Here is a 14054-nt window from a genome sequence, read left to right as displayed (position 1 = left end):
GGAAAGTATCATAGAAGATTATTCTGAAGTCCAACTTGTTAGGGTCAAGCGAAAGTGAAACCTCAACAGACTATATTAAGGCTGATAGTGACTCAGAAATGAATGCTGTATTCCCTCTGCAGGATTTTTTCCTTTGTTAGGAGAGATTGACTTACCAGCAGCGTGAGCTCTTCTAGACAGTAAGTAGGAATTTCATTTCACTTTCTTGCATTTTATCTGTTCAAGCATTGATTTATTTTTATCTCTTAGCCTTTTCGTAAATGTGTTTTTTGTTGTTGTTCATCTTATGTGAGTTATGTATGTTGCTACAAAGAATAATTGATTCCGGACTTGTATTCGGGTATATACATTTCCGTTCGCGTTGTGTAGCGAATCAGCTGTTTGTCTTCATATTTATTTATTTAGCGTATGGCTTTACAGATACAACATACAATAATTTTGAAGAACAAACTATAGATTTATATCCAGGTTATTTATATACCTAACTGTCTCTGGAAGCGCATGAGCAAAGTCACTGATATCGCCACTGTACTTTCTTTTTGGACATTCGCTGATAATGTGCAGGATGGTCTGCTTGGAGGCACCATAGCCGCAGTTAGGCGTAGGAATTCTATTCCACTTGTAGTAGAAATCTGCGCAGTTACCATGGCCCGATCGTATCCTGTTAAGAGTAGACCAGGTTTTCTATGAAAGCTCAAATCCAGGTGGCAACGACGGTCCTATGTGTGGCAAAGTTGACTCAGGCCTAGTATCTTGTCTTCCCTGCCATTCCTTAGTAATATTGAAGTTAAATTCTTCAGTTCTATTGCAGTTCTTATTGGTGAATTTCGGGACCTTAGACGATTCAGATGAACATCGGCGATGTCGTCATGTATTGGTAATTGGGGATTATTTATTAATTTGATTAAATTCCCTGAGGAGAGTGTTTTACGTCGAAGATCTGGTGGGGAGATATGGCTGAGAATAGGTAGACAATATGTGGGTGTAGATCTTATTGTGCCAGAGATGAGGCGCATCGTGCTGTTGAGCTGCGTATCCGAGGTTGGTATGAGGGCTATTCAGCCAAACAGGAGCGCAGTACTCAGCAGCCGAGAACACAGGTCCCAAAAAGCAGTGCATCGGAGTAAAGTTGCTGTTGAACCCCAAGTTGTACCACATAATTTTTGGATTACGTTGTTGCGAGTTCTTACTTTGGATTGGACGTTACAAAGGTGTTGTCTAAAGGAGAGTGTTCTATCTAAGGTAACTCCTAGGTATTTAGGGAATCTATTATGTCTCAATAACTGATTTCCAATGTACACCTGCAATTGTATGTTAGCCATCTTGCTGTTTAGATGGAAGCAGCATACCTCTGTTTTTTTGGCATTAAGTGCAAGTCTCCACAATTTAAAGTACTGGTCCAACACTTTTATGTCGTCCGTTAAGGTCATCTCGGATTTCTCAAATGTTGTATCTCTGGTAGCAATAGCCCAGTCATCTGCATATCCAAATTTTCTTGAAAATGTGGCAGGCACGTCTGAGATATATAGGCTAAGTAAGATTGGAGCAAGAATAGAACCCTGTGGAAGTCCACTATTTAGTGATCTTTTGGTGCTCACAGCATTCCCCATATGTACTTGGAAAAGTCTTTGGCTTAGCATATTATTCAGGAGCCAGGCAGTCGTCTTACATGGTATCACTTTCAGAAATTTGAAGAGTAGACCGTCCTTCCAGACTGTATCATAGGCTGCTGTCAGATCAATAAAAGCCACTGATGTCTTAAGCTTTCTCTGATAGCCTGCTTCTACGTTAGTTGTAAGAGACATTATTTGGTCTGTAGTGCTTCAGTTCGGTCTGAATCCTGCCTGCTCCACTGGGATTTTCTCAAGGATCTCTGGGCCAATTCTATTGAGAAGGAGCCTTTCTAGTAATTTATATGTCACACTAAGCAGGGCAATAGGTCGATAGCTCTCTGGTTTATCGCTGGCTTTGCCTTTCTTCAAGATGGCTATGATCTTTGTTTGTTTGAATAGCTTTGGCAATTGCCGACGCTGTAGGATGTTTGTGAAGAAGGTGGACAACCATACTCTAGCTCTATCCCCACGATGAGTGATAAATTCTGGGTGAATACCATCGACACCTGGTGCTTTGCGTGGCTTGATATCAACAATCGCAATAGTTATCTCATTCTCAGTAAAAGGTTTGGAGTACTCCGATATATCTGGGACACTGTCCTTCAGGATTTTCAGATTCTTCTTTATTCGTTTCATGAATACTTTATCCCTGCTACTTTTAGGTGTCATGACTATATGAGATGCAATTTTGTTTGGGTGAATTTCCGAATTCATTTGTGTAATGGGTTTTCCATCCCCCAGCTTCCTGAGAAGGGACCAAGCTTCACAACTGGATTTTGTAAAGTCAAGAGATTTAACTTTTGAAATCCACTTTTGTCTTCTTGCAGAATCTAAGCTATGTAAAAGTTGATCTGCAATTTCGTGATCACCACTATCAATGTATTGTTGATAAAGATTATCTGTTTCCTCACTCCATCCAGGGATATACTCTCTACGAAAGCTCCTAGGGATGTGCTTTTTTGCTGTAGATACCACAGCTCCCACGAATCTCTCATATCCTGTGCTTGTTGGTGGTATCTTTTGCAAAACATTGTCAAGGTCCCCTGTAAAGGCAGACCAGTTAGCTTTACTGCTATTCCAGCATGGTCGAGCCACTGTTGGGATCCATTGTTGCTCACTCCGTAGGTTTAACCTTCAAGTACCCTACACGTGATCCCTGGGTGGTGCTAAGCGAGCAACAGCGAACAGGTGACCAGACATATTTCTCTCCTGGTCAAAATACAACACTGTCATCATAACAATTTGGCACCACTGTCTGACTTCCAGTTAAGCAACAAGTCGAAACTCATAAAAACGGAACTATAAGATATATCAAAGAAAATACAACTTAGATATCCCGCAGTTCAACACACAGCCACACACACGCTGACCAGGCTAATATAAGATCGGCGAAGGAACTCCTTCCATTTTAACATCGCTAATGAGACCAAGCCCAGCATTTCATCTTGTAAACATTTTGAGAGAAGTTCCCCTCAGGAATAGTCCAATTCAGTCGGCTTTAACTACCAAGAATTACAGCCCTTCAGTAAAGTGTTGGATTTATATTTTAAAATTTGCTACTTCAACAGCTGCACACACAAAAAAAAAAAGCATATAATTTGTATCAGTTTATACAATAAATATAAGATTATCCTTGGGGTTACGTGTGTAAGGGGGGTAGGGTGGGGGAAAAGCTTTGTTCTGAAGTTTATTATTATTATTGTAATAAAGAAAACTGAGTTTTTGTACAGCTCAGTAAGATGTAGAGAGGTGACAACTGTTGGAACACCCTATAGCAGGCCTAGCTGGTTCATTCTCACGCCTTGCGGACACCAGAAAGAACCTTCGTTTACTGTGTTCCGGTTTGTGTCAAACAGCAGGGAATGACGCCAGAAAGAATTCTGGGGTATGGCAAGTGTCAAGTGTTCTGGCAGTTGTCAGAGAACGTGGGAAATATTCTACCCTCATGTAAGATAATGCGAAGGCTGTCCATTAAAATTCTGCACGTGACTGGTTGCTTGCTTCCTTTGTTTTGGGAGGTTGCCACATGCAACTAGGGTGTTGACTTCATCTTCTAAAACATAAGAATAGCGCCCAAATTCTGATCTTCGTTCTCAGTCAGAGTGGACGTGGTTCGTTAGAGCTCTCGCCCTGAAGGAGAAGTTCCAGCCTGACGTATATAAGGTAAATTTTATTTTCATTACCGATATATCTTAAATTAACTTGTTTCTGTTACAGGGATTGACAGGGGCAGTCTCACATCTTCGATGATTTAATAAAGTTGAAACAGCGCTGAGATGAATTTTAATTAGGGAGCAGGCAATGTTACCATGTAAATAGTAATATGAAGTGATGAGTTTCCAACAATATTACAAAAGATGTTCCACTAATCAACACTGTATTAGCACAATATCAATATTTAATATCTGAGGACTGTAGTGTTACATGGTGGCTAATCTTCTACAACTGGTGAGGGTCAATATTCCATAAAGTAATGCCTAAAAATAAAGAATATCTATCTATGAATCAGCTCTAAAACAGCAACTAGGATTTCATGTGAAGGAAAAATGTTTGATGAGGAAGAAGTTCACTCACTTCATGATCCAATGGAGTGGCATATGATGGTGCCGGTGAGAGTCGTAGCTCAATACTGAATAGAAATTGAAACAGTATGTAACGCTGGTGTCGGGGAAGGGAGGGAAGGGAAAGGAAGGAGGCAGGTAAAAGGGAGGAGTGTGTTGTAGGAAGGGTGCAGGGAGGGGGGCGAAAGGGTTAAGGTATGCACGGTTTGAAATAACAGTTAGAAACTTCTAATAACACGATTTTATGCGATATTTCATTCAAATTATGAGTAGGGTTATTTTTTATCTTTGCTGATGTTTTAATTCTCATAATAATTTAAGAGTTTGCCTTAGCTTGGTGTAAAATTTTCATGTCTTTCTCTATTGATGAAGAGAGGATGTTCTCAATTCACTATATTACTAATTCATCTAACGTCTTAACATCAAACTATAGACACTAAACACTACCATTCTCCAAAGGAGATCCTTTATCTTATTCAAGTTGTTCATACTGTAATTCCAGTGTCTCACTGTAATGTACTGATGATGACCCGAAAGGGTTGAAATATGTCCACAATGTTGATGTAGATTGAGGGCCTGTACTACGACTGTCACAAACAGCCAGATACGTTGGCTGCAGTTTTGCAAATTAGAAGTTAAATATTTTCTTGCGTACTACCAACAAATTTTAACTACGGTATTGTTATGCGAAAGATGCAACATGTTTATAGCATTGGTAGTAAGGTTACTGAAAATATAGTGAAATTTAGCGTGGTAGTATACGTGTTTCCTGGTGTTTCAGTTTGTTTAGCACTATCCCTTTTGAAATTTGATTACTAGAGTCCTATATTAGACTTTTATTAGGTTAGTGGAAATTCAGGTCAAGAAAAGAATTAGGACTGAAATCTGCAAATATGAAGAAAAGTTAAAATTACGTAAGTATGTAACATAACTCAGAAAATATAGAAAATAAAGAGACTGAAAATGTAACCTGGATGCAAAAGGTAAAATTCAGGTTTTGTATCGTATCAAATAATTCCTACCACAAGGTATAATTTTGCTTCTTGTCTAATACTATTCATGGGGATGCTTGCTTCGGCGGAAGTAAATTTTTATATTCATAATCAATGCCACTATATGTGGCGGAGCATCAATTTTATTATTAATTCAATTTATTATTGCTAATTTAATAAGTAGTTTCTTTTTTCGAGGACAATGTTAGAACAGTAACTGGCAAGCATTTATCTCACGTTAGAGTAAATGCTTAGTAGTTTGTTATAAAGTCAAAGAAATATAATCTCCTTAACATCGTCATTCGACGGACAAATCAGCATGAACATTGTTGCAGAGAGATTTGGAGTAGAACCCAAGCTTTTGACACGCACTATAGTGATTAGGAAATGTGTACTATCACCTCTAGTACCCTGCCGACTAACATTAAAAGTTAAAAAATGTATGGCTATTGGGTCTCGGAACCCATAAATGACGGCGTGGCAGCACCAAGCGATGATGCCGTAACAACCATACCTCTCTACGAAGCTTGCCGTTGAATTGCTTGCGTGCAACTCATATACCCCTTTCAGACCGTGTATGCACAATTGTGCGGGTTCGTATTTTATTCATATCTGAGCTTATTTGACGTTTTCTTGGCGCTAGACCAGACTGCAGTGCTTTTGCGGGACAAGTAGCATGTACTTCACTTTTTATTTAGCGTTTGACCACCAGGGGGCAGGAAAAATATAAAAATACAGTTCATCGGTAAGATAGCGTGAAGCAGTATTGCCTAAAGTAAGTATTTATTTATTGCATTCATATTAATCTAGAAGCTTTACTGAATATCAGAATGTAATCAATAAAGTGTAAACTGTTTAGCGAACGTAAATCGTGAACTTACAACATTGTACCTAATACCGTGAGGTTCTGAATGTTGATGTGCAAAATTGCGCAGGCTAGGTTTTCCTAAAGGCAATGCATGCAGGAGTCCTGGGTGCTGCCACCAAAAGGACTGCGAAAGGAGAACTTGTACTCTACGTGAGAAATGTAATATATAAGATTGTAATTGCTTTAAATCGTTCTACACTGTAAAATGAAACATTTGATCATGTACATGTGTATATTCACATGTACTGAGTTGATTTTTTTTGTATATAGTGAATTAAATCCTGACACGTACAATTGTGTGGGTGCTGTTTTTCAGACGATAGTTCTTATTCTCTAAAATAAGCTGTAAACACATGTATTTAAGTGTATTTTAGTAAGTTCTTGACGTACAAAACAAAAATCCACACCTCTAGTTTTCTTTCAGGCCTCACGGCAAGGTGCTGCCGCCAAAGGAACTATGAAAGGAAAACTCGTCCTCAGTGTAGAAAATGTAATGTATACTTGTGTTTGAACACAGATTTTAATATTTTTTTATAATTCCACACTGTAAAATAGAACATTTGATCATGTACATATGTATATTCACATGTACTGAGTTGATTTTTTTTCTTGTAACTAGTGAATTAAGTCCTGACATGCACAATTGTGTGGGTGCTTTATTTTTTTATATGTTAATTTTCATTTTGTAAACTAAACTAAAAAATATGTATTTAAGAGCATTTTAATCAGTTTTTGATGTATAAACAAAAATTCACACCTCCAGTTTTCTTTCAGGTCTAAAAGGGATACAGTCGAAACTGGTTAAGACGTCCCTCTCTAGCGCATTTCCCGGTTATTACACCATTATTCTGAAGTCCCAGGATGTGTCCTATTTCATACATGCTAAATAAACCTGGAGAGCACATTTACATCACTCTTTAGTACGTTCGTAACTACCACAATAAGCAATTTAAATTATCATTCCTGTCCACGTTATGCACACGACAGGCCAGCGACAACTGGAGGTGTCATACCCAAGCCAGTCTTATTCTCTTTGTCTCTGACATGTTGGTACTTTACTTTCGTGAGGCCCTTTTCAGACAACGCAGGTTCGAATGTGCAGGGAGTTTCGCAGCACTTGACCCGTTGTGTATGTAAGAGTCAGCGGAAACGCGTGCACCCGCGCATACACAAGGGCACGTTTTACTTCCGCGTCGCCTGAAAGAGGCCCGAGTGACTTATGCACATAAATTAGGCCTACTGTATTTACACGTCTAACAACGTAGGTAAATTTGGCCTACTGTACAGCTGACATGATGCTTACGTTTATGGGAATCAACATATATATCATCAGCTTACTTTTATGTTCGTAAATGAATCACGTAACAACGTACATACATTTATTAGGCCTACAGTACATATGCATAGTGGTTTGCAGGAAATTAAGTTATGGAGAAGAAAGCTAGACAGTTTAGAGATGATGAAAAATTAAAGTTTATTGAGAAAGTGGATGCTAAACCAGACGTAAAACGTGTGCAAATCACCCAGATGTTGAACTTAAAATGACAACTTTAAAACATAATTGTAAGCAACTTGTATAGTTCGCGTTTCTAAGAACATTTTTCCTTGAAGTTTTACTATGTTGGTGTTCTTAAAATGTATTATTTATTTATTTCATTAATTATAATTGTAAACACTTGTGTCTATTTTTATTTTTTCATTTTTTAGCACGTTCCCTCTTTATGACGTTCTTTCTTTTACGGTCGCCACAAAAATGATCTAACCAGTTTTGACTCTCGTTAGTAGCAACAACTTGCTGGCTTAGGAACCCTTTAAACATTTTATAATACCTGGACAGGAAGCGCGATATGTTATAAATATATACAAAAATTACATTATAACAACTTATTTTTCTTATACCATTCTGCAGGTGTAGATTCATCTTGATATGCAGCCATCTTGATTCTTACAGTAGCATCCCCGAAAGGAGCAAAGTCCCAGATAAGAGCGTTAAATGCCTCTCCAACTTCGGCATAGCTGAACTAGGTAATATTCTCCCAGATTGCACATAAACGAAAGTCGCAGTACGCATTTTCAACCAAACTTCCAGATAAATCTGCAACTGCCGCATAAATTTTAATTGCACATTTATCTGGCAGTCATAGTACAGGCCCTGGATAGTGTAGTATTGAATAGGTGGATAAACCAAGTTTTTCTTAATTGTGAACTACAGTCAATACAGCCCAATAAGACGATTTTCATCTGATGTAAAAAGAAAAAAGATTGAGATGTGACGGAATCTTAGCTGAACGTCAAACGATCTACTTACTGCCTGTTTGTTGTCAGTCTAATTCGGCAACACTCTTGTTTAAAATATTCCGTTGCTTTAAAATGTTACGGTAGTAAAAATATGAGAGCTGATTATGTTTTGATCTTTATTAAAACAAAAATGTCTCGTTAACACTTCTTGATGTAACCAGTCTTGTTCACGACACCGGTTGTATTATCTTTATCGGCTTGTGTGATGAGATTACTTGTCATGATTTTTTCTTATAATTGAATGATTTGTTGATGATTAATGATGTTATTACTATTACTGAGACTGTTCTTCAAGGTTCTTGGTGTCCTTGGGAAATCTTTTTTGACCTCTTGTCTGATTTTGTCTTGTTGTGTAGGAAATTTGTTGATTGCTTGTTCTAATTTACATGTGTATGGATATGTTGTCTTTTACGGGGATATTGGGGTGCATGTTCTTTCCACCAAAGAATACCAATATGAAAAAAGGTTGGATTGCTAAACTATAGATATGAAAAACTACAGTCTACATAATTTTAAATTTAGAAACACACAAAAGTGTATTCTTATATGTGTACATGTGTATTAATTGAAATGTATATATTTTTAATAATGCTGATTTTGACCAGAGTCAATATGCACATGTGTTAGTATGATCAGTTACACACTTTATAAACGATAGAGACATAATGAGTGAGAACTAGGGATTGTGTTGCAAAACGCATGCAACGCCCTGTACAAAGCACAACACAGCCGAAGTGGACTTTCTTATATTAAATGTCTCCAGAGATGCAACTAATTTTTTTATTACTCTTCTGTACATAACACTCTTATGTGGTAGTTCTGCTAGTGTTCTCATGACTGCACTACCAGATAAAAAAGGAGAGTGGGGGGAGAACCTTCCCATTTAATACAAAAGTACAGAATGTAATAGCAGAGGTTGGATTTCGAAAAAGAGATGAGGATAAGGAAAATTCTGTAAATTTCCACATGTTTTTAAGAAATTCAATATTCACAATATTCCATTCTTATGGTAACATGAAGCCTGGCTACAAAATATTTAAGGATACATAATTGGTATATTACTTACCTCACATGCTCTTTGATACTTTTCTTCAGAAATTTTGCTTTCATCTAGGACTTTTACTGTAGGGGAGAGAATTTCATCTTTCACCTTTGGATCATAAACCTTTAACAAAAAATAAAAATAAATGTTAATCTAGAATAAGCTTAGTGTGTGCCAATTCTGAAGAAAACAGCAGTGAATGTCAGGGGCATAACAACAGCACAAAATTCTAAATAAGAATCTTCCATATTTTATCAAATACCCATCATCTGTTTTATAAGTAGGGCCCGGATTTATATGCACTAAAAATCTGGAAATATGCGTGCAAATATGCACTATAAAGTTACAATATATGCACAGGAAATAAGGAAACATGCTCTTAAAAACATGCAAGTTTATTCACTTAACAATTTGTAGGTATCATTTGTTGCAAAACGAAGCATCACAATAGGTAACTAGTAGTCTTTCAATGTTTTCTGGAGACAAACTATGTCTATTGTCCATCAAAATGAGTTTATAGGCTGAGAATGATAGTTCTACATCAACTGACGTGATTGGATAGTACTTATACATGGGCACCAACGTTTCGGAGCATACATCTGTCGAGGATACCCCACTTTCATTCAAGTAATAATAATAATAATAATAATAATAATAATAATAATAATAATAATAATAATAATAATAATCGTATAGGCTCAGCTACCGTGTGCAGACATTTTGATTTGACGCCATCTGGCTGTCTGCTCGTCAATTTTGACGTTCCGTTTTACTCTAGGTCCGTTCGATGGCGGACAGAGTAAAACGGATCTCACTTGGGCGTCTATGGCTGAGATTTAATTAATTTTGTCGGGTAAATACCAAATGTATCACCAGAGATCTTTTACATGCCAACATCGTGCGACATGGAGTGTCGAATGGACTTTTTTCCGCCCTTCAAAAAACCGACTACCTCTGCCTTCTTTAGTCTTGGGTTCGAATTAAACACCTTTTCTAACTTGAATTTAATCTTCCCTCCAATTTCGCCTGGAGCGGAATTCAATGAAGATGTAGCTTTCTCAACGAGATCAAGTGCTTCATGGAGGGGAGTACCTGAATATTCTAAGCTCTCAATGGCTTTTGGAAGTTTAGAATAATGTGCATGAATGAAATTCACATCTTGATAAACAGTAGCGATTTCAAACACAACTTTTGCATCACGGACACCCGCAATATGCTCATCTTGACGTTTTGTAACCACTTCTTTCACTTCATTAAAATTTTCCTGATAAAAGGATACTGCAGATAACCATGTCCCCCACTTGGTCAGGACAGGTTCAGGTGGCAAAGGAACTTGAGGTAGACAATCTTTGTTGAACTGGACACGAGCTGCTGCTTTCAGAAACAGTTTCTTCCCACATCAAATTAAATTGTTAACAGCTGGAAACTGTGCGCGTATTTCTGCAATGCGGTGTAATCCATGCGCTAAACAGGTTATGTGTATGAGTTTTGGATAAAATACTTGGAGGGCCTTTGCTGCTTTCAACATATACGAAGCTGCATCTGTGAGCAGTACAAGCACTTTACAACAATTATTTTCAATAAGATGGCCACAATTGTCGCAGAGAATAATTTACAAATCTTGCTATTTTGCTATGGCTGATTTGCTCTATTACTTTACAAGTAAGAAGATGTGGCATACCGGGATCGTCTGGATGTAATTTACCAACCATGAAATTTGCTATGTAACAGCCACATAAATCCGTTGTCTCATCCAAAAACATCCAGACACAGTTCCTTCCGATATCAGAACGGATCAATTACAGGGTAGATTCATATAGCGGAGGTAGGTAATTTTTCCTAAGAGATGATTCATCTCGAATTTTCATTAAGACAGGACCACTAATAACAAATATTTGAGAATTAAATTTAAGGCCTTCCCCTAAACTACCATTTCTCTCAGCATGAATAGGATTGATTATGGCCTAGATTGTAGCGACTTATTCCCAGACTTTACATACCGATTTTCATTAAAGTCTATTCAGCCGTTTTCTCGTGATGCATATACATACATACAGACAGAAATTACGGAAACTTCTAGTGACATTACTTACAAATTGGATTTTTTATCAGTGGAAAAAATTTTGTTCCCAAGTAACAACACTCATAATTGTTCATAATAAACTATGGTTTTAATAAACTGTAATCTCCAAGTGATATTATTTACGGATAACTGAACTATGCTATGGATAGACTGTGATATCCCAGTAATATTACTTACGAGTAATTGAACTGCGCTTTTAATAAACTGTGATATCCGAGTGACACAGGATGCGCGTTTGGAAAAGTGCTTAAATGTGTAGTGAATACATACACTGAAAAGGAGACGCATGGAAATATCGTGATATAGATGTTGATTGTTTGTTGTCCGACTCGTTGGCTGAATGGTCAGCATATTGGCCTTCGGTTCAGAGGGTCCCAGGTTCAATTCCCGGCCGGGTCGGGGATTTTAATTGCTTCTGATCAATTCTTCTGGATCGGACACGCGGTGTTCGCGTCAGTCCCAACACACTCCTCTTCTTATTCACACACCACGCTACACTACCAACCACCACAGAAGCACACAGAAGTGATTACATCCCTCCATGGTGTCAGGAAGGGCATCCGACCGTAAAACAGGGCCAAATCCACATGAGTGACGCAGTTTGCACCCGCGACCCCACAGGTGTGGGAAAACCGGTAGGTAAAGATGATGATGATTGTCAGTTGAAGTTTGGTGCGCATCGAGACGTTGTCAAAGGCCAACTTTGACACATGGGAAATTCACAGGAAGGCTGTTAGAAAAAATCGTACGTGGGCATTCGTGGTTGGGACAAGCCTGCACCGGTCAGCAAGAACGCAGCCACTATTACATAATGGGAAGAACGAGACAGTGAAGCAATGTCAGATACCATGTAACGTGGCAGAATGAATGTGCTGGATATTATAAACAGTGAAACGTGGCAGTTAACAACACAATAGAGATAGATCAATTAATACAGGAATGCCTCCCTGAGCACAGAGACGACAAGATAAATTTTAATCACACCGAGCAAATACTCAGACAGAGTCCCCCAGAATAAACCAAAGAATAAATTGTAACGGTGTCACAAGACCAAAAGCAGCAAACGAATTAAGAACAGAAACAGAATGGACATACATGGAGAAACAATAAAAACCAACTTACATCAAGGGCGTAAATACGTGGAAGGGAAGGTCATCATGCATGGATCATTGCAAATGTGAACTTAAGTAAAGATCATCAGTATGTAAATTTCAGTTAAATTTAGTGAATAGTTCACAACAGTTATCATGAAAGGATAACACCTAGTTTCAAAATAGCAAAATTTAATAAAGAACAGTATATCAATATTACAAAATGTCTTTCAAAAACCAACAAGATTGAATAATATATTTTATAGAATTAATAGCCCAAAAGAAGAAAAGAAATTGTTGTTTAACAATAAAAGGATAATTGAAAGGGATAAATGTAGAAAAATGAAACTAATACCGGTATTTCAGTATGGTATTAAAAGTGAGGTTTGAAAAATTTAAGGTGTCTGGAGAGTAGAAACCTAGAAGCAAATCCGTACCAAAATACAATTTGCATGAAAATGAGCAGCACAATGGAACTCAAATAGAGCCGATACAAAATCCACAATAACTCAGAAGTGAAGAATAAATTAATTGATAAAATACCGGAGAGCAAGGTAAATTTCATTATAATCAAACTTACTAAATGAAGTAGTAAATATTCCCACAACCAAACGTGGAGTAAGGTGGAGTAGATATCACCACCAACACTTTAAGACCAAGGTCAGTTCAATCCAGAATAACTCATTACGTCAGCTCAGTTAAGTCTCTAGCCGAAATCTGTATCAAAACTCCAATCCAAAAACAAAACAACATTGCCTCAACAAAGGTAACTAAGACGGCAAGAAAAATAAAATCAAGCAATGAAAACATGACAAATCACTGTAACAAAGCATACAAGTTTCATTTTTCTCAATACATAATTAAGCAATACTTGGACATGAAGTTACCACGCAAAGGTGAAAGATACAGAGCTACTAGTGGGTTGAAATAAAATGTTAGCCTTCAAAACTGAGGGGCATATTTAAGGTTATCAGCCTCCAGTAATTAAATACAAGGCAAAATAATAGGATTTATGAAAACTGCCAATAACGTACCTGGAAAGGATATTCCTTCTCGAATAATACATATCTGACATATTACACAGAAGGAATTAAAAACATGCAGGAATAATAACTAAACTTTGGATAAATGCTAACGAATACAGAAGTACAAGTAGTAACAAACAAGGTAATAGCCTTCAAAACAGAAGGAGAGAGAAAAGATTACTGACCACCGAGAATAAATTAAACCTAAACAAGGAAGTATAACAGATTAGAAAATAGATTAGATTTAGAAAAAAGGTCAGTAATGAACTAATGATTAAAAATTGCCCCCTATTGCTAGCAAGGATAACTATAATACATGAGTAAAAGGAGAAGTGAAGAAGCCATATGTTGAACCAAATAATATTAAAAATACACACACAAGGTCAATTTACCAACAAAAACACAACCAGAAAGAGGTAGAAGGTTATATAAAAAAGCACTCACAAAAACTTCACTCCCAAAAGGTATGGGAACAGGGAAA

General features: G+C 37.4%; 1 protein-coding gene across 4 annotated transcripts in view; it reads right to left on the bottom strand.

Moving 5' to 3' along the window:
• The window catches only part of LOC136867343 (myosin heavy chain, embryonic smooth muscle isoform), a 543017-nt gene that overhangs the window by 473876 nt on the left and 55087 nt on the right, over positions 1-14054 (bottom strand). For all 4 annotated transcript variants that reach the window (XM_067144510.2, XM_067144513.2, XM_067144511.2 and 1 more), the window contains exon 3: positions 9399-9497. In XM_067144510.2, coding sequence (XP_067000611.2) covers positions 9399-9497 — 99 coding nt within the window. The remainder of the gene's footprint in view (positions 1-9398; positions 9498-14054) is intronic.

This window comes from Anabrus simplex, chromosome 3, assembly GCF_040414725.1.
Source record: "Anabrus simplex isolate iqAnaSimp1 chromosome 3, ASM4041472v1, whole genome shotgun sequence".
Classification (NCBI taxonomy): Eukaryota; Metazoa; Arthropoda; class Insecta; order Orthoptera; family Tettigoniidae; genus Anabrus; species Anabrus simplex.
This window is presented reverse-complemented; position numbering and strand designations above follow the sequence as displayed.